The sequence below is a fragment of the Lissotriton vulgaris genome, chromosome 10, assembly GCF_964263255.1.
Source record: "Lissotriton vulgaris chromosome 10, aLisVul1.2, whole genome shotgun sequence".
Taxonomy (NCBI): domain Eukaryota; kingdom Metazoa; phylum Chordata; class Amphibia; order Caudata; family Salamandridae; genus Lissotriton; species Lissotriton vulgaris.
Genome location: NC_141698.1, coordinates 425171152 through 425196513, shown reverse-complemented (window position 1 = coordinate 425196513; position 25362 = coordinate 425171152). Strand labels below are relative to the sequence as shown.

Sequence of the window (25362 nt, the reverse complement as noted above, 5' to 3'; positions counted from 1 at the left end):
CCAGTAGAAAATTGGAAAGGAGATAGTGTATCACGAAACAAGCTTCAGATAAAAAGACGAACAAACTAGCCCTAGGGGTTTATCATAGGAAGATCAGAGAAGCGCGTAAAATATTTATGATTAATAGGATTGACCAAGCCGGCAATCCTGCCAAAGAGTTATTTAGGGTCCTACATTAATTCCCTAATCCCCCATGCCTGCAAACCCCCTGCTTCACAAGTTTTCTGTGATTCACGTGTGGGCCACTTTGTGGGGAACATCCTGAAAATATATCAGAATTTTCCCATGACGGAACCAAAATATCCTGTCTCACCTAGTTAGGATTCACCGCCCAAACTTAATTGCATTGCTAGCATTTCTCAAGAGCAAGTATTGGATATGCTGATCAAAGCAAACTCAGTGTCTCGCCCCTTCTGATCTCTGCCCCCCTCACATAATGGCCACTTTGTTAACTTTACTACTGTCTTCCATCACGTTTCTGTTTAACCTACCACTGAACTCAGCGAAAATGCCACATGAGTGAAATTCTGCATGGGTTACCCCTATCCCAAAGAAAACTAATGCTGACGCTAACAAACTGGCCAATTATTGTCCCATCTCGCTCCTTTCCCTTCTGGGCAAGGTTTTGGAGGAACTTTTGAATAAACAACTTACCTCCCATCTGGAGGACCACCACCTAGTAGACCCTACGCAATCTGGCTTTAGAGCTTTTCACATCACAAAAACCGCTTTGGTGACTTTAGACGGTTTAATCAGGCTCATGTTGGATGCCAGCACTTTGGCGATGCTGGTCCTACTTGACCCGCCAGCCGCATTTCTTACTGCCTCCCACTCTATCCTGGTCTGTAGACTCTATCAGATAGGTATCCATGTGAAGGCCCTGGTCTGGCTTAAAGAGTTTTTGGAAAATAAAACCCAGATGGTCTCACTCAATTGGACCATATTCTTGGACAAGGGGGTCTCAACAGGGCTTGTCCACGAGCCCTACTATTTTTAACATATAAGTGGTACCCCCTGTCCAGATTGCCAAGTCTTGTGACTTTAACATAATTTCCTATGCAGACAATGCCCAATTAATCCTTTCTTTTGGGCAAGATACTGGAAATTCGAAATTCAGGTTTATTGACTGCACGAGGAAGATCGCTACTTGAATGAGACTTAATTGTCTGGCAGCTCAGTGTAGACATAACTGAAATTCTGCTGTTTGGCAAGGCGCAGGCCTGCTGGTTGCAGTGGTGATGCGTCTGTATGAGCGCCAGGGCGTTGCCCCCCTGCATGCCAGCTGAGCTTATAAAATATATAGCTTGTTTCCTGTTTTAAAATGAATTTAATTATGGCCTGGCCCGGCAGTGACTTCTCTCACCACGATGACGCTCAATGACGTACCGTGGGCTTGTCCAAGCAAACAGATTGACAGGCTACAGTGAAAAAGAAGTGCGCATGTCCATTTGGCCGTTTCGTTTTCCGCAGCCAACCTGACATGCGTACTTCTGCTCTCCTCAACCTATGCTCTTCACGTGAGCCAAGGAAACAGACGCAGTCAACCAGTCCCAATCTGAGTGCTGTGTCTGCCTCCCCTATCCAATTTTGGTGCTGCTGTCTTGCTGTTCCCTAATACAAACATCATAAAAGCAGTATCAGGATTGGTTTAGTTGACAGGAGACATTATTAGTTCTGCTGGACTGTCTGCGGCTCGCCTGGCACGTCGCTGACTTTACTGCTGGTTTTTTTTGGAGTCGCCTGGCATGGGACTGACTGCTGCTTGAACTTTGACTCGCATGAATGACTTCTTCACAGCTTTACCAGCCACTTTAGAGTTTCAGCCTGCCAAGCAGCCGATTGGGTCTGCCCCAACCGTACCAGGCTATTTGAGTGGAGCAGAGTTTACCAGGTGACTTGTCTGATTTACTTGATATTTATGTAGCAAGTTGAATGTGACGGACTCTTCCCTTGTCCTACCGGCCTTTTCTCTTGTCCTTCCGGCCTTTGATGGGAAGGCAGACTTCACCTATGAATGGCTGTGCCAGCAATGAAGGTTGCGCATAAGCAGACCAGTGTGTGGCCACCCAAACCATATAAAACACCCAGAGGCATCCCATGTAACAGTCTATCTATTTGACCCCTTGAAGAGTTAATCTCTCACCTGTTTCGAGCTTGCTTTGGACATTTTCTTTCCTTTCTGCATATAATGGATGAGAAATGTGCGCAGTTTAATAGCTGGATTTTACACACATAATAGTACTCCAATGAAGGCCTCGGGAAGCTATTTACACGATGCACGCACAATATATTTCATTTATTCTCGTCTCCCACCATAAACACAGCTTTTGCGCACCCTGTAATACATATCACATACAACCTTTAAACTAGGATATTATGTTGAAAAAGACACTGTTCTTTTAAAGTTTTCTTGGAGAGGGTGAGTCGCAACACATCTGGAGAAGGTGACGCATGCCAGGACTTTACAAAAGTGTTTTAATATTTCATTAATGCCCCTTAATATTTGGAATTTCACAGAGTGCATGTGAAACTGAAGCTGTAAGAAGAACATTATCACACCGATTTTCCTCCCAAAAAGTTACATGGGAGAAACCAAAGGGAGTTCAGAAGTTTGATATTTTCCTCAATTAGAATATTTGCATGAGAAGACAGGTTATGTGCGTCTGTGGCACCTGTTTTGGTATTATGCGACTGCTTCAAAAAAGTATTCCACTGGCTCCCGTTGAGGTCAAGGAGAACTCTTTTTCAGACTCTCATTACGAGTCTCCTTGACTACGGGAATGCCTTGCTGGTAGCTCATTTCCAAACTGTAGGTAGTCCAAAACACTGTTGCGTGCCTTGTCTGTTAGCTCCCCCCTGGCTCCCTGTCTTCACCCAATACTTAGAGCTCAGACCTTAGCTTGCTCCCAGTCAGAAACGGTTCTTGTTCAAGCTTCTCTGTCTTTTTTACAAATCCTTGGTGGGCAAGGATCCGGCCTACCTATTGGAGAAACTCACTTAGTACTGGCTTACCAGAAACCTTAGATCAAAGGAGAAATTGCTGCCATGCCCCGTCCTATTCATACTTCGAGATACAGCAGCCGGACCTTGACGCTCACCATTGGAACAAGCTCCCCTTTCCCTTTCTTTCCTGTTCAGATTTCAGTAGCTTTAAAACATTTCGGAAGGCTTGCTTATTCTGATTGGTTGACTTGACTTCATTCAGTGGAGCACCAACATACCCCTCTGGGAGTTAGTCGTTTGCGCTATATGAAATTTAAGTGACATAACATAAATGTAATTGGCATGTAAATTGAAGCTTTGTTGTCTGTAATGGCAGTGCAGTACCACATCATGCATACTCCTTTCTACTCCACTGTTTGATGCTTTACTCCACTCTATGCCCTCCCTGTATGATCCACTATGCCACTCCACTGTATGCCACCCTACTCCACTCTCCGCCACTCTATCCTGCTCACTCGATGCTACTATACTCTACTACACTCTATGCTGCCCCACTCTACGAAATTCCACTCTGATACTTCACTGTACAAGACTCCACAAAACTCTATAACACTTCACTCTAAGGCACTTCACTCTAAGGAACTTCACTCTAAGGCACTTCGCTCTAAGGCACTCAACTCTACGGTACGCCACGCCATGCCACGCTGCTCTACGCCACTCTACTCCACGCCACTCTACTCCACGCCACTCTACGCCACGTCACTCTACGCCACGTCACTCTACGCCACGTCACTCTACGCCACGTCACTCTACGCCACGCCTCTCTACGCCACGCCTCTCTACGCCACTCCGCTCTACGCCACTCCTCTCTATGCCACTCCTCTCTATGCCACTCCTCTCTATGCCACTCCTCTCTACGCCACTCCACTCTACGCCACTCCACTCTACGCCACTCCACTCTACGCCACTCTACTCTATGCCAGTCCACTTTACGCCACTCTACTCTACGCCACTCTACTCTACACCACTCTACTCTACGCCACTCTACTCTACGCCACTCCACGCCACTCCATGCCCCTCTACTCTATCCCATGCCACTCTACCTTCCAACACTCGAACACTCTACTCCATGTGACTCAATGCCACTCCACTCTATGCCACTCTATTATGTTACGCTCTAGGCCACTCTATGCCAATCTGCTATGTGACTCTCTATGTCACTGGACTCCACTCTACGAAAATCCATTCTACCACATGCCACTCTAGCACACTCTACACCACTCCACTCTATGCCACTCCACCATACTCTGTCACTTTAATCCACTTTGCAGCACTCTACACTACACCACTTCATTAGGACACTTTATTCTACTCTACAGTACACCTATACTTTTATATTTGCCTCCTATGTCTTGGTAGTATGCAATCTGTAAAGTGTATGACAAATTTTGAAATATTCTCAGTAAAAAAGAAATAACAACATAAATCATATGAACTATCAAAGAAGAGAGATCCAGCAGTATAAGACAGTAGAGGTCGAGAATCAGCGTATTTTATTTAACTGTGGATATCTAAATAAACTTTCCTTATCATGTTGCGTAATGCTTTGTGTCATTTTAATACCTTTGTTAAAACTGTTGCTGAGAGAAAAGAGAAATGTTCACTTGGGCTGGGTGTTGAAAGATAGGAACAGCAACAGTTTCAGAATTATAATCTCTTATCACATTCCACCAATCAAACGTCTTGTATTCTAAATACATTACAAACGAGTTAAGTCTTAACACATTTGCCACACCTACAATACTTATCAGATGTCCCAGTGAAAGCTTCTGCTTGTCTGTAGATTTCCAGCACTGTTGATAGACCTTCTGCTTTTCTCCTGGATCAACTTTTTGCCAGTATATGTTTTGAGGTCTTGCCTAAGAAGTGTATGCTTACAATTGGCTTAGAGCCCACCCTTCGCTTATCATTGCTTAGTCTCTTTGACACTCATTTGCTTGTTTCTCATTTGATACTTTGCGTGGGCTTTGCTTCCCAGTCATGAGTTTGTCCCTCCCTTGGAGTATGGAGACACTACCGTGTCCTTATAATGCTTGTTTTACTTGGGTTGCTTTTAGTTACGCACTATACAAAAGTGCGCTTTTTCAAGCTGTCGTCCTCATGTGCTTCTCTGCCCCATCTCTGTGTTGATCTGTCTCGCTGTGTGCTTCTGTGCTTCCCCGCTCTGCCATGCTCTGTTTGCCGCGTGCTTCTCTGTCCCTCACCTGTTGTTTCCCTCCTTGTGTTGTTACCCCCGTCTCAGTGGTACTCAGTCTGCTGTGTGTGTCTGTGCTCCCATGTCTCAGTATTGCTCTGCCTCATTCTGTGCCCCTCTAACTCTCCCTTGTGTTTTCTGTTCCCCTTGTTTCTTCACCTCCGTCGGCGTCCCCACTTTAGTTTCCGCACCCTTCCACCCTCCCTGGTGAGCCAATTATTATTGGTAACTAAACATTTTAAAGAGTGCCTGCGTCACTTTGTAGGCACAAGCATGTGTGGTGTACGCGCCTACAAAATAACGCAACCATTCGTGCCAAAGATGTTTCTATTTTTTTTCTTTAGCCATGCAAGACCTATTGGCTTGCCAGTGCATGCTAATTATGCAACGTCTTAGCATAGTTTTACCTTTTAATATTCAGAAATGGTGATGCCTAATTTACGGTATTAATCTTAGCAACATTCCGGCAGACCATAGTTTTGTCTTAGAAACGGAGCACCTCTTACTGTAGTGGAGTGCATGTATGAAGTTTCCTTTTCGATTGGCTATATTTATACCAAGCAAACCCAGATACAGTGTAGTTAGACTTGATAGTTTTATTCGCTGCTCCTGTGTGTATTTATGTATCTTTCATATATCCGTGAGTATCTCGATCTCTATCCACCTTTTGGATGTAGTTTTATTGTCATTAATGCATCAATTGCTCATTTTTGGGAGACGTAAGTAAAACAAAACAACTTCTTAGTTGTCTGTTCTTGAACAAGCTGCCAGATTAGCGGAACAATTCATTTGAACAGACTTATGGTTCCACACAGACCATTTGTGCTGTCACTCTTGACTTCAGAATCATACGTTGTGTGCATATATAATGTTCACTTTGATTAACATAACGTCCAAAATTGCATTACAGTCGTCTTTACGAACATCATCGAAATGGAACCAAAGCCGCTAGAATTATTATGGGAATGTGATTAGGAACAGCAGGATATGCATTAGCCCATAGAACTACAGATGTTACTGAAAGAACCCTAGTCATTAGGCAATGCTGGAACTAAAGCTCCTGCTTTCCCCTAACTCCTATACACCAAAGAACTCAAAGATAGTAACGTTAGCCCCACATGGCTATACCCAATACTCGTGACTGTCAATGCACCTAGATGAGACCAGGAAAGACTTGGGAGTCTTTGAGAATTAAGTCCTTCTAGCCAACTAGAATTACAGGACCGAATCAAGCTCTCTGGTGTGATTGAGGCCTGTACAATAGCCTGCCAAAGCCCCGTCAGCTCCATAGGCAATTTGAAGTGCTGAAGCTGATTATACAAGTTACATAAGACCATACATCTCTGCATTAACAGAATGAAAAACGCGAAAAAAGGGCAGAGCACTCAAATGAGATTCATGTGTTTTGAATCCACAAATACCAACTCGACTTGAAAATTTCAAGTTCACGTCCAATTCAGAATTGGATTGGGTTCTGTCACACAGATCAGCCCTTTTAATGTCTCCAGAGTTCCAATGTAAGCAAATTGTTTTTTTCTCAAATGTTGTCATACTAGTTAAATGGCTTTAAAGGTCAAGCAAGGGGAGTACGACATCCTTAGTCACAGTGGTTACCACAAGAGAGAAAATGTTGATGGTCTTCTTAGTGGCTGAGCAAACGAAAAAGGGATAAATGAGGCAACGAGGAGTGACTGGGATCTTTAAATATTAAGTGGCGTGGAGTGTAATTAAAACAGGGAGCAGTTTAGCTTAAGTGGAGATACTAGAAAAGAAGATAAGTTAACCACATTTTAGTGTGATTTTTCTCCTGTCTAGTTATATCGTGCAAAACTTCTATTTTATCTTGATATCGACGTGGACAAATTCCTGTGAGCATCAAAGATGCAACTTCTATGGCTAGGGGTACTGAAGGTGGGCAATAGACTTAAAGATAATAGAGGCTTTCTTAAAGGCCAAGAATCTTTTGCAAATAAATAAACATTGCAGGTGAAATATGAATGGGAACTTTTTAAGGAAATAGAATCTAAGAATACAAGAGTGGTTCTCTGGTGATTTTCTATATTTCTCTACAGTTCAGTGTGAAATTCTGGAAACATATTGAATGGATTGAACTTGATCATTTAGAGTTATGAGAATTATATGGTGGTGGTATGTTGTAAATAGAAATTATATTCTGTCTAACCCATAACCAACACTACCTTACTAAAGGTATTCTTCTTTCCTCGATAGGAAGGGCCTTGGCACATCCTGCAGGGGACCATTCTTCCACAGAAATCACAATGGCTGTGTTTATGCAGTTCCGCCTGCTGCTCTGGAAGAATTACCTTCTACAGGTGAGAATGCTTAATTATGTTTTTGTGAGGGGTCTAATAAGAGGTGGGCTCTAGGGTGTTGATTGGGTAAGGACATTTGATTGGCCTTAGGTTGCATCAAATTTCATATCAAGGAAAACTCCTCAATCAACCCTCCCCCATTCAACAAAAGGCGTGAAGTGTGTGTTGGCATTCGTATTGCTAGTCTGGACACCATGTCAGGGTGCAGGTATAAATATGTCCCTAGCTTCGGCATATGTGACGGACATGAATTGACCAAGAATGTATTTAAAATCTTTTAATTTATCCGGCGAACTTCCTGAAAAGTAATTCAATGTTTCTTTATTTTCTTGAGTTCTCAAAATGTTTTCTAAACTTCAGTCTTGTAGGTGATTGTAGAGAGCTAAAGTACATAAACCCCTTGCATGATCTTTAAAATGAGAGGTCTCTGAGACTAGTCAACTCATCCTGCACCTTTCATTAAAATGTACACTAAACAGTGTTTTGGGGGTTGCATTTTACACCCCTTGAATCATTCTTAGGTGAAAACAGCCTGAAGCCTTCCTTTAGAAATGCCACTCCATTCCTTATTAAATAATTGAAAAAGGAATACCCCTCGGGAGTTTAAAATGATTTAATTTAGTCAAAAATGCCTTGATCAGGTTACAGATAATATATTTAGAAAATACATATTACTTTCTGATTTCAATTTCTTTTACACTGTGGCGTGAATTGTGGCATTCATAAGGACACTGAGAAGGATTAAAATACGTTTAAGAATAGAAACATTAGTTCTGGTTTATACGATTGTGGCCTTCAACTATCTTCCATCCACCTACACTAACAACATTTTCTTTTAAATATTTATAAATGTATATGTTTGTCTTTCATTTACTGGGAAGACGTTTCACTTATCTGAAGAATGAGGGCACTTTAGGGTAGATTTTTTTTAACTTAGTTGCTTTCAGCAGCCTATAGTAAGACCCAGGTGTTGTGGAATCTAAAATTAGTAGGAAGATGCAAGAGGCAAATGTTGATATGCTGTGTTGTTGCGGAGATATGACAGTTTTCAATATAGTTTTCTTGTTAATTGTTTTGTTAGATTTTGAGATCCCTTAGAGTCTGTCTGACAGGGGCATAAATAGCTTTCTTGTTGTGGTGTAAGAGAAGTTGCTGAAAGCACATCTAACGCTACTCTCATTTCCTACTTTGTACTCCCCAAATGCTTTTTCCATCTTCACTGTTTATTGCCACACAAACAAAGTTTAGTTGTCAACCGAGATTTTAGTTTTTTGAACTCCTTAATCCTACATACTCTGTTGTTGCTCAATTCAGCCCTACCTACTAGGGCCAGCTCTTCTGAGAGTAATTTCCTAGATCTGATGCCTTCGTTTTGCCTATCCTCTTAAACTGACATTATTGGGTAGGCTTTGTTTTCAGTTGCCTTCCTTTTTACAGAAGACTTGTTTCTTGTTGTGCAAAACCACAAGAGCCTGTTTACTGCACCTGAGACTTGGGCTTGTATGATGAACTCATTTGTGTCTTATATTACTTCTTCCTACTATTGGAACATTTTCACCACATCTGCTGCAGGGTCCTTCAGTATTAGCCACTCTTAAGTCAGTTAAGCAATGTCAACTATGCCATCGAGTCCCAAATAGTGAGATCAAGGAGGACGAGTTTGCTATTGTTGAACTACTTGAAGAGATGTCTGTTCTTGGCTAACAGAGTGCATTAATGGTAACATTACTGTTAGATTATGACATAGTGAGTTTTTGCTTTACATTTTTGAAAAAGAATACTGAGTGTAACTAAGAAAAAGTATGTGTGCCCAATAATTCTGATTGTACCCTTTTTCTGGTGCTTAATCAGTAAATGTTGTGTGTCAGCTATGTGTAGTTGATCACAAGACCCTTTATTTCTAGTTCATTAATAATAAATACAACCTTCAATATTTCATGAGCTCGACTGACAGTTAGTGTGAAGAGCCACAAGCTGCTGTGATGTAGCCACTTCTCTTACAGCTTAATCACTGCCACACTGCATTGTTTTTTATTTTATTGTTGTCAATATGGCTAGAAAAAATGGCTGCAGTCAAGATGAAAGTTTATCATACCACCTTCCTAGATGGGTTTAAATCTGGGTGGATTGAAAGGCAGATTATAGAGGGCAGGTGGGTTTGCTTTACTTCATTTACTTGATTACCAACATACACTCAGTTGGATCAAACATGGAAGCTGGCCTAAAGTTTCGATATTCCACCTGTGGAACGTACTGAACCTAAGCCTCAGAGCAACACCATACATTTCCTCAAGTGCCCGTTAATAAAAATATTCCAGCTCAACTTCAAGTGGTCTACACACAATTGACAACAGGGATTGGATAATTCCAGAGCAGAGCCCATCATTCAATGATTAATGAATTTGTTCCCCATCTGAATTTAAGGACACTGGTATATTCACTAGGCTCTGTCGTAGACTAAAGATAGGAAGCAGTACTCTTAAAAAAAACAACGAAAAAAAAACGATATCATATTCTTCCTTGTGTACAGACCACTATCTTTCTGGTAAGGTTGACCAGTAAAATGTATATGGATTATGGTATCATAAACATATGAGTGAGTAAACAGGGTTAGCAGTGTGTGTGGGGACACTATAATTGAGGTAGCTTAGATGAATGCCCCTTACCAATCAAGGTTGAAGCTTCTGACCAACAAACAAAGTTGTCCGACACCCCTAATACAGTTCTGCGAAGGAGCAAAATTACTTTTGTCACTAATACTATGGAAATAACTGGGAAAGCTAGGTTTTAATGTATCGTACGTGCATTTATAGACTATTTCTTCCCACGATGAGTCGATGAAACGCCTTAGAGTGAGTAGCATGCTACTAAGCGACCCAAGGTTAATGCTTAAATCCTGTGAATTATTGGTTATTCGATTTAGACACTTACGGATACCATTCCACACGTTTACTTCTGTTTCTTTGAGGTAAAGTCAATTAATAGGATGCATATGACATCATTAGCAGGGCCTTTCTGGCATAATGCATATGATTGTTGTAAAAAATAGAGGGTTAGAAGAGATTAAGTACATGAAAAGTTGTACTTAGGCAAATGAGAGTTTGTAATTTATGGAATTGGATGTAGACAGTTCGCAGAGGCTCATAATGGAAAATATAAACAAAGGGTCATATGACTTCTAATAGGATAAACACAGGGAGAGTACGGTTTACACAGGACAGTAGTTTAGGGAAAGGAATTGTTCATTAGTAGGGCAGGAGAGGTGTCATTTCATAATTTTAAATCAAGGTCAATTTTCCATGCAGGGTTTTAGCAGGAATTATTTTCATGCAGGGTTTTAGTAGTATTGGGAGAAGAGGCTTGTTGAAATAGCACGCAATCTTAAATGTTTTTACGGCGTGGAAAATAATGTCATTATTTGCTTTGAGACCGTTTTTGATAGGTCCTTTTGAAAACCACTAGAGACTGTCAAAACAGTATGTCTGCCGTTGGGTTTATATTGTTCACCCCAAAGGTCTTCATCAAGTTAGATCGATCTTCTGTCAAGTGGACAGAGTGTCCGGACTTCATCTTATGTACCCATTTGTTATGAATATGGTGCATCTAAGTATCTGATGGTCAGGTTTGGAGTAACCAGTTCCTAAACATTCTTAAGAATTCCAGATGTTTGTCAGTTGCTATTATTTTTGCAGGAAGGGAGTTGCATAGTTTGGTAGTCTGTACAGAGAAAGTCATGCCACCGACTGAATTTACTCTTGTAAAGGGGGAATGATTAGTCATGGAGTTTGCCTGTAATTACATTCCTAATTTGCAATGTATGTTTATTTTTCTTCAGAGGAATTCTGGACCTTTATCATTTCAATCAATCAAAAATAGCTTCATTCGATTGTTGAATAGCAATCATAAAAGCACATAGTAAAAAAATACATAAGGAATTTCATGTAAAAATTCATAATAAAAACATTACATATAGTCACATAAAATATTACAATATTACAATCTTAAAAATATATAACCATCATTACTATGCAAAACAAAGCATTCAAGTAAACATAAGTTTCCTAAGATAAAACACTTTTTTCAAAAAGGCTAGAATTCTTAGAACACCATTTTCATTATCTAATAGTTGTAAAGACAGTAGAGCAGGGCGACATTGGCGTAATCCAGATTGTTTTAAAATGGGAACCAAAAACAACCGCCTGTCAGTAGAGAAACATTTACAGAATAAAATATCATGAATCATAGTTTGAGGGGAGATATTGTCACAAGGACAAGGCCGGAGATCATGTGTCCAATCGTTCATAACGGGGAAAGTGACTAATCTATGAAAGATCCCCAGCCTAAAACGGGTTAATAAGAACCTGTCATGGGCACCGGGCATAAAGGATAAGTAGGGTTGAATATTAAAAGTAGTTGAAATCAATTGATTGTGCAGGACAGTGGGCTTTGAAATCTCAGATGTCATTCTCAGGGTATCCAGCAGCATTAAACACTCTTTCCTCAGATCCTTTCTGGTTACTGCCTTAATAGAAGAAGCATTTAAAAAATACTGTAGATGGCACAAATCCTTAAACAAATCATGAACATATCTCAGCCAGGGAATCCTTATTGCTCCTTCCAGTTTCATAATGTCTAAAAGGATATCTCTGTTCAATTTAGTTTCATCTTTCGTCCATAGCCTGTGCCACAATAGCACAGGCTCTGACCTGATTAAATCAGAGATAAACGGGAGGCCTAATTCTGCGTGGCAAATACACCCTGAGGTACCACTTGGAACGGCTAAAATGTATTTAAAAAAAGAGTTTTCAACTGTCTGCATGGGGGTGAGGTCGGCAAACCCCCATACCCCACTCCCATAAAGAGCTGCAGAAACACACTTTGCCTGGTATATTTTAATTAATTCCTCAGGGGGTCTTTTGCCCAATTTCCTGGCAAAGATAGTAAGGGCAGAAGTAGTGTGTAGGAGAGCCAGTTCTTTTGCTGCCACAGCTTGTACCCAGGAGTCGTTCTGGGAGAAGAGGATGCCCAGGTAAGATAATTTTTTAGTAGCCTCAATCGTTTGTCCTGCAATAAAAATATCTTTGTTTATCTTAAAACCTCTACCACAGCGCATAATGAAGGTTTTTGAAGAGTTAACCCTTAAACCCAGATCTTTCATAAAGAGGGTAAAACTATCCACAACGCGCTGTAGCCCCACCTGTGTACGTGACATCAGGACAGCATCGTCTGCGTACATTTATTGCCCTGTGAGCGATTCATGACAGTTTGAATGACAAGCTTCTTGCAACCAAGTTGCCGGTGGAGAGCCTGCAGGACAGGGGAAATGTGTAGCTGTAGGTACAAGTAAGTCGCTTACAGGGGGGTTGTGAAATGGCCACCTATTGAATAGGGAGAACATGAGGCTGCTGGCTGTGCTCCTTTCCTATCTTCTTCCATCAGCACTCATCTCACTCAAGAGGGGTGTACATAAAGTGGGCGCTCCTGGCATGCATGAAGGGCTTCTAAACCTAAGTGGGTGACTATTTCCCCACTATTGTGGATTGCTAATGGTTGTCCAGCCCATGCGCCTTATTGGTTGTGGCAGTTTGCTTCTCCAGACGATGGAGATTTTCTGGCATTATGACGCACCCACCAGCTTTTTTAACTAACTCACTCCTTCAGGAGCCAACCTCGGAGGTAGCCTGGGGAGTCTACTGAACTCAGATGGCCCACGGCAATTGGAGAAGGAGACTCGATCTGCAGCACAAGGGGTCTTGATTGTTGGGTCTGCATCAGAATGAAATGGAAGTCAAAGGACAGCAAGAAAACCCCACTAAAGAGCAGAGAACACGTACCCACATATTTGCCACATCTGAGAGACAACTGCTGGCACTCTGACAGTTTCAACTGGTACCCATGAGTGCTGGCTGGCACAGACCATTCCCTGTGGCACCGAGATTTAGAGGAGAGCAGTAAGGCCCCTCTAGATTATCGGTAAACCCAGCGCACCCAACACAGTGTGCACAGTAAATCATAAGTACAGAAGAGAAACAACAACAAGGAGGTGATCCCAACGCTCCCCACACGTCCTCAAGCAAACAATGGAAGGTCACTTGAAAAGGATTCTCCTCCACATTGGGGGATAGGAAAGGCCAGGAGATAGAAAACTTCTGGAAGCAAAACCATTGAGAGGCCTTGATAAACTAGATGAGCTGGGGTTCATCTCAAAAGCATTGGGGCTGGAGCCTCCTACTTGGAGTTTAGATGGACAAGCTGTTGGGGATCATGATGGTGAACCCATGAGATTTGGGTGGCGTGGGCTAGCTCCACAAATGTCTTTTAAAGAACACGACTGGTGCCATTTTGGGAATAGAGTGTGGGGGGGTGTCACTGAGTTTAAACTTGGAAATGTGATTTACAAGCAGGCGCCTAGCAGAAGACTGGCTGAGAGGGAGATCAGCAACCAGCACTGTGGGAATGCACCATGTACGAGATCCTCAACTCAGTTGGATGAATGACACCCAGGCAAGATCACACATGACTGTTCATTATAGTTCAGGACTAAATATATTGGTTTTATTATTATGTGCTCGGAAGTTAGGACAATATTGACATTTTGTGGAATTCAGAAGAGGTCAAAGGGAAGAGGGCCTGCAGGCGGAGGACAGAATCAAGACAAAAGTGATACTAATCACACATAAAGACTTAACTCAATGACACCAACATTTTAAAATCATTATTCTTAATACCAAAGGTTTAAATTCCCTAACCAAGAGATCAGCAGTTATAAATTTGCTAAAACACAGTGGAACTGACATATGTTTACTGCAAGAGGTCAACCTGACCAAGCACGACTGACCTAGAATGAAATTGAATCGAAATTTGCCTAGCTTACGTAACGGTAAGTTTCAATTCTATTAAGGACACGGAGGCGAGGATTATGCTATATCTTCCTTCGCTTTATTAACATAAAGTCTCCACAGCAGCTTAGGAAAAGATATATAATAAGAACAAAAATGCTTTAAACATAAAGCATTGACGGAATGTTCAACAAATCAACAACAACTCCCAAGAGTCTCTTTGTATAACGATAGTCCATAGTCCTCCCACTCTGTCTATCACCACTATAAATCCGGACTTCTCATCTTCTTCCTCCTCTTTCTTCGCGCAGATCACGCTTAAGCCTCATTGGTCCTGTTTAGCACCCTCGTTGCCTGTCGAAAAAGGAACAGCATCAGCGAGGAGGTCCAGGAATGTGACAATAAGGCGAGGAGCATTCAGGGACTAATACAGTATCAACAATGGAAAGGAAAACGCTTTACTTACTGCCATACGGGTGGGTAGAGACACCACTGTAGCCTGGGTGGGATAATCCTCGCCTCCGTGTCCTTAATAGAATTGAAACTTACCGTTACGTAAGCTAGGCAAATTTCGATTCTATGTCAGGACCGGAGGCTTCAGATTATGCTAGTTCAAAGCTTACTTACCACCAACTAGGCCAAATCCACCACCGGCTTAAAATAAAACCTCTTAAAGGTGGAATCCGAGGACCAATCCGCCGCTCGCATCAGGTCCTCCAAACGAGCACCCACCGAGAATGCCTTAGAGGCCATGGCCCCCCTGGCGGAGTGTGCTCCAAAGAGAGAAGTATTGATGCCCGCTTCTTGCATGACCCACCGCACCCACCGAGCAATAGTGGGTGAGGAGACAGCTTTGTGTGGCTTCCGCAGGGCAATCAACAACTGACGCTCGCCCGGAGGGCGTAACTCCAAGGTCAGGTCCTCATATGCTTTGAGGCATTGCACAACACACAACTTAGGAGTGTCAAAGAAAGCTGGATATGAAATGGACCGCGACGACGTTTTTGTGCGTCGGCCCACGGTAAAGGTAACCCCATCCGGGGAAAAAATGCGTGCAGAAACATCCAGCGCGCGCACATCAGAAACGCGTCTACAAGAAACCAAACATAACAACATGGCCAACTTCGCCGACAGCTCCTTAAGAGACAGATAGGAATTGGCCGGCCAAGACAAGAACAAATTCAGAACCAAATTGACGTCCCAAAGGACGGAGTACCGGGGTTCAGGAGGCAACGCGAGTCGGATAGCCCGCAGGAGCCGACAAACAAAAGGATGTTCCCCTACTGGGTGGCCATCGATGTTGTCGTGGCCTGCCGAAATCGCCGATCGGATGGCATTGATCGTTCTATAGGCCAAGCCCTTGTCGGCTAAATGCGCCAGGAAATTCAGCACGGGAACGAGGCCTGCGACCAGGGGATCCAAACCCCTTCGTAAACACCAACGCATCCACTTAAGCCAAGCGGATCTGTAACGCTTCGTCGTACTATCGGCCCATGCCTTGGAGAGCAAGTGCTCAGCCGACCCCGAAAGGCCTGGGAGCGTCCAGCGTCTCCTGAGAGCCTCCACGCCACGAGGCGGAGAGAGTTCTGCGTGACGAGGGGATGAGGTTCCTGATCCGGATTTGTCAGGAGCAGAGGAAACAGAGGGAGTAGGATTGGAAAATCCCAAGAAAGTTCCAGAAGAACTGGAAACCATACTTGAGACCTCCAGAGTGGCGTAACCAACACCAGCTCCACTCCCTGGCGGCGTATTTGGGCCGCCGCTCGCATGATCATGGAGAACGGGGGAAACGCAAACGGCTGTTCCCGACTCCAATCCTGCAGAAAGGCGTCCGTGGCCTCCGCAAGAGGGTCCGGCCTCCAGCTGAAGAAACGCGGCAGCTGGTGGTCGAGACGGGGACGCAAAGAGATCCACCGAAAAGGGACCCCAGAGAGCTTGCAGCCACCGGAAGACCTCCGGATCCAGTTTCCACTGGCTGGCGTCCCTGAGATGTCTGGAGTGCCAATCCGCCACCTGGTTGGCCTGACCCGGCAGGTACTCCGCCGTCACCGCAATGCGACGAGACAGGCAATAATCCCAGAAGTCCTTCGCCAGGTCCGCCAATGCGCGGGAACGAGGGCCTCCCAGATGGTTCACATAACGAACCGCCGAAATGTTGTCCATCCGTAACAGGACACAGGCCTTGACCGAATCCTTGGTCCAACAACGAACTGCGAAGGAGCCCGCCAGGAGTTCCAAACAATTGATATGCAATCGTTGTTCTTCTGAAGACCAGGCGCCGCCGGTGGAAAAATCCCCGCACCGGGCGCCCCAGCCCGACCTGCTGGCGTCGGACTCTATGATCGGGTCCGGAGCAGAACCGAAGATCGCCCGACCATTCCATGCCTCCATGTGAGACAGCCACCATGACATTTCCTCCTTCACTTCGTCCGTGAGGGGGACCCACTGATCGTAACTCATCCCACGGCGCAGATGTTGCGCCTTCAGACGTTGGAGAGCCCTGTAGTGCAGTGGGCCTGGGAAAATTGCCTGGATGGAGGACGAGAGAAGACCCACCACCGTGGCGATATGACGCAGGGACGTACGATCCCTCGCGATCGTCTGTCGGAGCAGGTGCCGTATCTTTGCGACCTTCCGACCCGGCAGGCTCAAGACCGCCTGCACCGAATCCACCACGAAACCTAAAAAGGTGATCTGCTGAGTGGGAACCAAAACCGACTTGGCGCCGTTGACCACAAACCCAAGTCTCTGGAGCAGACCGACAGCTTGTCGCAGCTGGCCCGCCAATACCTCCGGGCACTGCCCCATGAGGAGGATGTCATCTATGTATACTAACATACGGACCCCCTGACTTCTGAGAAACTCCACTACCGGGTGGAGAACCTTCGTGAAGCACCACGGGGCCGACGAAAGACCGAACGGCAGTGTGGCGAACTCGAACACCTTGCCGTCCCACAGGAATTGCAGGAAACGACGATGAGGGGGGTGGATGGGGACGACCAAGTAGGCGTCCTTGAGATACAGTCTCACCATCCAATCCCGAGGGAGGAGTACGTCCCGAAGGAGGTGGATACCCTCCATCTTGAAATGTCGATAGACCAACCACCCATTGAACTCCTTGAGATTGATCACAGGGCGCTTGCCCCCATCCGTCTTGTCCACTAAAAAGACGTTGCTGAGGAACCCGTGCGGGTGGCGCGTTGATAGACGGATGCCCCCTTGCGCAGCAAGTCCGAGACCTCCCCGTCTATCAAGAGCGCGTCGGACTCCGAAAAGACCATTGGGCGCGGGGGCCTCGCTTGCGTGGGCTGGTCGTAAAATTCTATGTGGAACCCTCGTACAGTTTGTAAGACCCAAGCGTCGGCAGTGAGCAATTCCCACTCCCCGTAAAAGCTTGCCAGCCGCCCCCCAATAGGAACTTGATCCAAACAAAGGACACTTACCGGGGGCATTTCCCTGTCCGGAGTTCTTCTTGAACCCTCTGCCGCCGAAGCGTTGCCCTCTGGTGGGGTAGAAGTTGGTATAGTTGGCAGAGGTCTGGTATTGACCTCTTCCGGAGCCTTGTCCTTTATTGTTGGCCTGCTGGCCACGGCCGATCGCGAGGCCCCTACCGCGACCGGCCCCTCCGGAGAAGCGCTGGTGAAACACCCTCTTGATGCTGGACTGGGCCTTATCCAGCGACGTGAACGTGTTCACGAACTTGCCCAGCTCCCTGATGAAGGGTTCGCCGAAGAGGCCCCCCTGGGCCACAGCACCCGCCTCCGACGAGGCCAGGTCCCCCAATTTTGGGTCCAATTTGATCAGGAGGGAACGCCGCCTCTCCGTAGACAGGGCACAGTTGGCGTTGCCCAAGAACACAATCACCCTCTGGGCCCAATTCGAAAGCACCTCCGGGGAAATGACGGTGCCATTCGCTCTAGCCTCCTCCGCCATATCGAGGATCTTCGTGGCGGGCCCAACCGCATCTAACAATTTGTCCTGGCAGGCCCGCCAGGACCGATCGATTCCCTTCCTGGGATCCTTCATAAATTTTGCCAGGAAGGTGGCCATCTTGGGATCCAATTCTGGTGTCATGGCCACTTTCCCCTCCAAAGTTGGCCGAGGGCACTCCCCACGCAGGCAGCCCCTCGCCTCCTTCTCCAGGGGCTTGCGCAGTCTGCCCGCGACAAACTTCGCCACCGTCTCCCCCGGCGTCCAGGCCGCGGAGCGGGGGTGGACGATCTCGTCCGGGTCCAGCATGCCCGACTCATCCCGAGGCATCTCCTTGGCAGGGGGTGCCGGAAGCCAAGATCTGGTCGACTCCCCGTCGTCGTCGGTGTCCGGAGAATCGTACACTGGGGAGGCGGGGGCCGTAGACACGTCCCCCGAAGCACCAGGGTCCACCAAGGGCGTAGGGGGCACCGCCGTTGCCTTTGCCAGGAAGGCGTCCCGAAGACGCTCGAACGCGCCCCTGTCCACACCTTGGGCCTCCGATGAAGGCCCCTCCTTACAAGGCCTCTTCGGGGCGGGTGGCAATCCGCCGGACGTCCCTGGGAGATCGGGAGTCGGAGGCACATGCGCCGATGCCAGCTTCGCGCATTCTTCCACGATGCGGGCGGAAAGGCGGTCTTCCATGGGGCCTACCACCTCCGTCACGCAGCGGTAAATCGAATTGTCCACCGCCTGGTAGAATTTGTCGTCCTGCAGATAGGGGTAAGGTTCCTCCTCGTATTCCCCTTCCATCCTTGAACCAAGGGCAAATCTGGGGCACCCTGTAGGGCGGCAGTCGAGATAGAACTCGGATATGGGCAGGCCAACCGGCTGCGATCAGGTTTTTGGCCAACTGACGTGGCAGGTGGGCTGCACCAACCCCCAAGCGCGCAGACCCTCCTCGCCGGGACCGGGTCTTCGCACCCCTCAAGCGCGCTAAGCCACACTGTGAATAAAGAGGTGCACAAAGATCACCCGAAGGTGGTTCGCGCGGTCAGAGCCACAATACAGACCCCAACGGGGCGCCAGAAGCAGGAAAGTACAGACCCGGGGCACCAGGTGTCAGAGGGGTACGCGAGGGCTGGCTCCTGCGCAAGCAGACTCCACGGCGCGGCCCCTGGCACTGCGGAGGCGCGCCGAAGGGTCGGCGAGACGACAGCCCGCCCCCTGGCGGTCTACGTACGCACCGCACACAAGTGGGAAAGAAAAGTCGCGTAGGAACGAAGAACGTTCCCGCGACCGGGGACTCTGTAAGGGAATAAACCATGCAGTGAGTCCCCCAACGATCGTACACAATACAATCAGCAATAATGAAAAAGGGAAAAAACATGAAAGCACTTATCTGGCTGCGGGAGCAGCGAAGAAAGAGGAGGAAGAAGATGAGAAGTCCGGATTTATAGTGGTGATAGACAGAGTGGATGGACTATGGACTATCGTTATACAAAGAGACTCTTGGGAGTTGTTGTTGATTTGTTGAACATTCCGTCAATGCTTTATGTTTAAAGCATTTTTGTTCTTATTATATATCTTTTCCTAAGCTGCTGTGGAGACTTTATGTTAATAAAGCGAAGGAAGATATAGCATAATCTGAAGCCTCCGGTCCTGACATAGAATTGTATTCCCACCCAGTTCTTTACCTCTATGTAGCTGTTTGTTTGAGGGACTGGTGAAGTCCGTGGTCCGTGATAAGTTAGAAAGCATGTTAGGATTGTTAATACAGGTTGGTGCAAAACTCTAAATTTTAGTGAAACTATGTGGCATAAACATTGCATAGGATGCTTTCCCCAAAACGGCCAAATCCACAGCCTTGGAATTCACAGTGGGCTAGCTAATAATAACAGGTGGAGTTGAACCCTGCCATATATTACAATAAGTACTGATCCCTTCACAGATTCAGGGGGGCGACAAAGGCGGAGCAACCCCTAACATGCATTAAATGCTGGTGAAGTGTTGTAGGTTGTGTAGACGCTTGTAGGGATGTACACCCTGATAAAAGTAGACTTTGTATTCAGCACTGCACAAGACCTGTTCCTGTGTTGACTACTTCCTTGCTAGCTTTAGACTCATGTTGAATATTACATAGTTAACCATAGGCTGCATAGCTTTTTCAGACCATGCACCAATAACTGTCCACGTACACGTACTGCAGCACATACCTAGGTCCATTACATGCAGGCTCAACAGTAACCTGGCTGTCCCATGTTCCCGACATCTGCAACAGGTAGGGCGGGAAAAAATAGCTTCTTTCATTATTAGGACACTTTCAAAAATGTTCTCAGGCCGCATGTGAGAAGCAGCAACTTCCTTCCTAAAATGCATGAGAGCTGAGTAGAGATGAGTCTTTCTAGAGTCTCAACTAGCAGACTTAGAGGGACAGCGTGAAACATTTTCTCAAGAAACAGTTGGCACAAGATCCTTGCGCTTAGAGCTCAGTTCAAGATGCTTGATTTACGGCAGAGTATCCTCTCCTGAGAATGCTAAGACAATAAAGAAGGGAAGCTCTTGGCTGCTTAGTTAAGCACAAAAGTCATTGCGATGCCTTGTTCACTTGCTGTCAGAATATTTACACCAAGGATACATTCTCACCCTCTGTTGTAATAACATAGTGAAATCTAAACCTGAACCATGCAATCCCAGGAGATTCTTAGGTTATCTTTAAGCCACGCATAGCTTAGAGTAAATAATCAGTGCCATCAGCAACCTCAAGTTAGGGAGGTCCCCAGGTGAGTTTTTTTCTTCAGTCTTTCACAAGATGCACTGGTTAAAGTGGTTCTCACTAGATTATTTAATGACATCGGAGAGATAGAAGTGCCGACAGCCTCCATGCGAAAGGCAACGTGAACGTGGTAGCATTAAAGGCAGGGTAATACCCTGCCTTTAGCTCATCATCATATAGGCCAATATCTCTTCCAAAGTTTCATGTAAGCCGGATATCTAGTACTTAGGTTAGAAACTAAATTTGACCTGAAGACACATAATTCACTTCTTGGCATTGGTTTCAGGGATTCATGGGAGACTGCTCACCCCTCTCTCCAGCTTTTCCCCTCGCACAAGCAACAGCTTAGAAGTGACATTTAAGGGCATATTCCGTGGGGAGTTTGAGGTGCTCAGAATGAAGATGCTAGATGAACCACACCTTCATTATGCTAGATCAATTACGATTTAAACAGCTAGTTTCCACACTAACCCTGTTTATTATTTAGGATCTATTATTCTATTAGGATGAATTTTCCCGGATTTACAAACAAACTTGCAACAGCTAAACTAGTGGAATACCTTCTGAGTGCTCTGCACTTTAAGCACTTGGTAACACATATTTTCACAATCTTGTCTGACTGGACGCCAATGCCTTAAAGGATGTCAATGACTGGATGAGAGTGAGACTTGAGAAATGTACTTAGACTCCATGGTTAAAGGCATGCCAACAAATCAAGAGTCTCTCTCTTCGCTATAAACACAAGCTAATACACTTCAAATTCGTTTATGGGTCGATCCTTCCATGCCAGAACTGTCCTCTAGGTGAGTGGCTAAACAGGGCTGGGGTTTTGCAGTTGTCGTGGTCCTGTCAGACAATTTTCTGTTTCTGGCAGAGGGTATTTGAGGGCCTTGCTTAGATGATTTCTTACCTGATATGCCTGTGGTTTGGTTGATGGATTAACCTACCTTCAGCCAGTAATGAGGAGGTCTTTTCTTTACTATGCAGCACAAACAGACAAGAGACCAATCACCATGAATTATGTAGGATGCTGTTCCAAAATACTCTGATTTTAAAACATGGTATGCTCCATACGAATGATTTAGAGGACACGTACTGCTGCTCTCTTTTGGTGTTCTTTGCTAGGGTGAAAAGCATTTGGTCAGATTTCATTGCACACCTGCTCAGAGCTGATTGTGACCAAACTTCAGATGATTGAATGTACAGTGCTTCTTTTTATTACTGCCCCTCTAGAGTCAGATAGTTTAGGTTTGAAAAATGTCTGCCTGACTCCTTTCTGTTTTTTCTTTTGGTAACTTTTATATCGACACTGATGTTGTGGATTGTTGTAATCTGATAATGCTTCACTGTGTTCCAGATTTTGGTTATGCCTTTTTGCTCTGATTACTGTAATTCTATTATTTTTACTTTTCAATACCAAAATCTATATATAAAGGGTTTTTTTCTTTAAAAAAAGTATTTTTTAAAATGAACGATCAAACCGATAAAGATAGAATGGTGAAGAGGCAGTGCACCTACTCTCTACAGGCTATTACCACCTCAACACTTTTGAGCAGCACATGATTTCTCAGAAAGCCTTTAAGTCAGTTGTTCATAAATTGTTGGGTTTGCTGCCACCCCTGCGCTTAAATCACAAGGTTATGGAGCAGTGAATATATTGAGATGATGGTTATGAGAAATTTTACAGCGCCCATTAATCTTTTTGAGGACGGTTGAAATATTGAGCATTTGTGGGATACACATGATGACCCTCTGTTTTCATCTGGAGTTGTTTTGAATTTGGATTAAAAGACAAGAAAGCAGCCATAAACCAAGGGACCTATGGTCGTCCCAATGACCCGGGACACGCCATGGTAGATGGCTTTCGCCGGGAGGGAACAACAGTAGAACACACTACTCCCGACCTAGAAATACTCCTTAACAGGACCAACCAACCACTCTGTCCAGATATGGCATGTTGTAAACAAGCATCTGGGCTGGGACCCCAGGCTCACACTGGCAACTCCCTTGTGGCATTCTGAAAAACTGGGGAACTTGTGGAGAACGCAGGGATTTGATAAGTGGGATCTTATCGGGATCCCACAGATCAAGGATTTTTGGGTCAAGGACGAGATTATATCATTTGCCTCCCTCCAACAGCAATATAGTTTGGCAGAGACTGAATGCTTTAGATATTTCCAGATCCCCCATGCCCTGCGGTCCCACCTCCCCAAGGCGTCTTCCCTCCAAGACGCCTCTCCCTTAGAGGATAGGGTATTGGACGGTCACCTGCCTGAAAAGACCATCTCCCTGATTTACAAAAAACTAATCAATAACATGGAAGACCCACTTCAGTCCCTCAAAGAGAAATGGATAAGGGATGGACTTGAGCTTGACGAGGAAGATTGGCGCGCTATACATTGCATCCTTAGTGAGGTACTTGCACTTGAACTACATCCAGAGGCGTGTAGGTGCCTCCTGAATATATGGGAACCTATACCTCACTTTTTACGCAAAACTCTGGCTGATTATAGCAAAGAGAAATATCGCACGACACTGGGGAGCCCTTCAACCACCATGAGTAGAATCATGGAAGGAAGATCTACACTGGTGCATGTTCAGAGAAAAGTCAGTCTATATAGCCAGAGGGTGTCCGGGGAAATGGAACCGGGTTTGGGGGCCGTGGAACTCCTACCGAGGGAATATATGTACCCCGACAACACACATTAGTGAAGATGAAGAACTCCCGCCCCCCTAATTGATCCACATTGTGTACTATGGTTTGAAAATATATATTCTTGAAACTAAATCACTCAAAATGTACTATGTCTCCTTAGCATGCTATGTATGCTATGTTATGTCGATGATACATTAATAAAAATAATGTTTGAAAAAAAAAGGCAAGAAAACCCCATAACAAATAAATGTAGATAAATAATTAAAAAGTAAAAAGGATGGAAATAGGAACTATATGTTTTGGCTTTCTCAGGATAGAGGTTAGCTGTTAACACCTCGACGGATCACCTGTTAGCCAACCTGTTTTTTTAATAAACTTTTGACATTTTATTCTTCTATAAACATGCAGTCCCATTAGTTTAGTCACTGCTGGTAAATGGTCTTTATGTGTAATGTTTACAATTGGAAACTCCATATAGCTTTTTGGTAGTATGGGTGTTGACCAGCAAAGCCAACGGAAATTGATCATTGATAGGAATGTCATTCAGGGACTTCTTCAAATGCTTTACTTCTAATTTAAGAATGTTGAATGCTTTTGCCAATTTTTTTACACAGTATCCCTGTAACCCTCGTGTGCATTACTTCACTCTGTGGTATTTTCAGTATTGTAGGAAGGTAGGATCCTTCTGCATGGTTACCCCCACTTGTTGCCTGGTGCTAAGCTGTTGTTGACTAGTCTGACTGGGATCCTGCTAATCAGGACCCCAGTCTACCTGCTTTCTCCCTTAAACGATTGTGGTCAGTACTTAGGTACATCTCATTTCGGATACTGGGGTACCCTTATCAGTCCCTAGTATATGGTACTAGGATACCCTGGGCATAGGTAACCCAGAGGTCCCCCATGGGCTGAAGCATGCATTATGCCACCCATGAGAGACCATTCAAAATGGAACTAAAGGCCTGCCATTGCAGCCTGTGTAAGCTGGTGCTAGCACCACTTACTAAAGATATAGGGTTCCTATATCTAGGGTCACTGCATTTAAAACCTATAAGTCACCGCTATAGCAGGCCTTTACAATCCTGAAGGCAGGGTGCTTGATTCTAAGTTAGAGGGTGCCCCTGCATGAGCAGGACACCCCTGCAGCCTACGGAGTCCATTCTCCCATGTTGTCAGTGAAGCAGCCATATACTATATAGAGGGGAACCACATAACAACGAGATGACCATCTCGAAACTGGCTGCAACGAAACCTATTATGTTTGGTATCAAACATGTTGGAATCATACCTCCACACCGTAAACCGTGTGGGAGGTAGGATTCCAAGCACTGGAAGAGCCCTCCGTTAGACTCTCACCGTGACCACCACCCAGACAGGATTTAGTGTATTGGGATAGGGCGGGTGCACTTGCCAGCGCCACTCAGTCTGCATGAAGGGCACATTTGGTGTCCCCATGCGTAGTCCAGTTCAAACCATTCCTTGGAGCCATTGGCTCCCAGGATGAATGAATGAATGAATTAATTAATTAATGAAGTGGAATTTGTATAGCGCATGGCTACCCTGAGGCCTCCCAGCACTGTGGACAGAAACAAGCGGGCCAGTGGCAGGTGTTAAAAAGATTAGTTTTCGGAGGAGGAGCCAAGCCGCAGTCCAAG

At 45.2% G+C, this 25362-nt stretch overlaps 1 protein-coding gene across 2 annotated transcripts in view; it reads left to right on the top strand.

Annotated features, from left to right (window-relative positions):
• ABCA3 (ATP binding cassette subfamily A member 3) overlaps nt 1-25362 on the top strand; it is a 642985-nt gene that overhangs the window by 185146 nt on the left and 432477 nt on the right. For both annotated transcript variants that reach the window (XM_086941282.1, XM_086941283.1), the window contains exon 2: nt 7427-7530. In XM_086941282.1, coding sequence (XP_086797408.1) covers nt 7477-7530 — 54 coding nt within the window. In that variant the 5' untranslated portion in view covers nt 7427-7476. The remainder of the gene's footprint in view (nt 1-7426; nt 7531-25362) is intronic.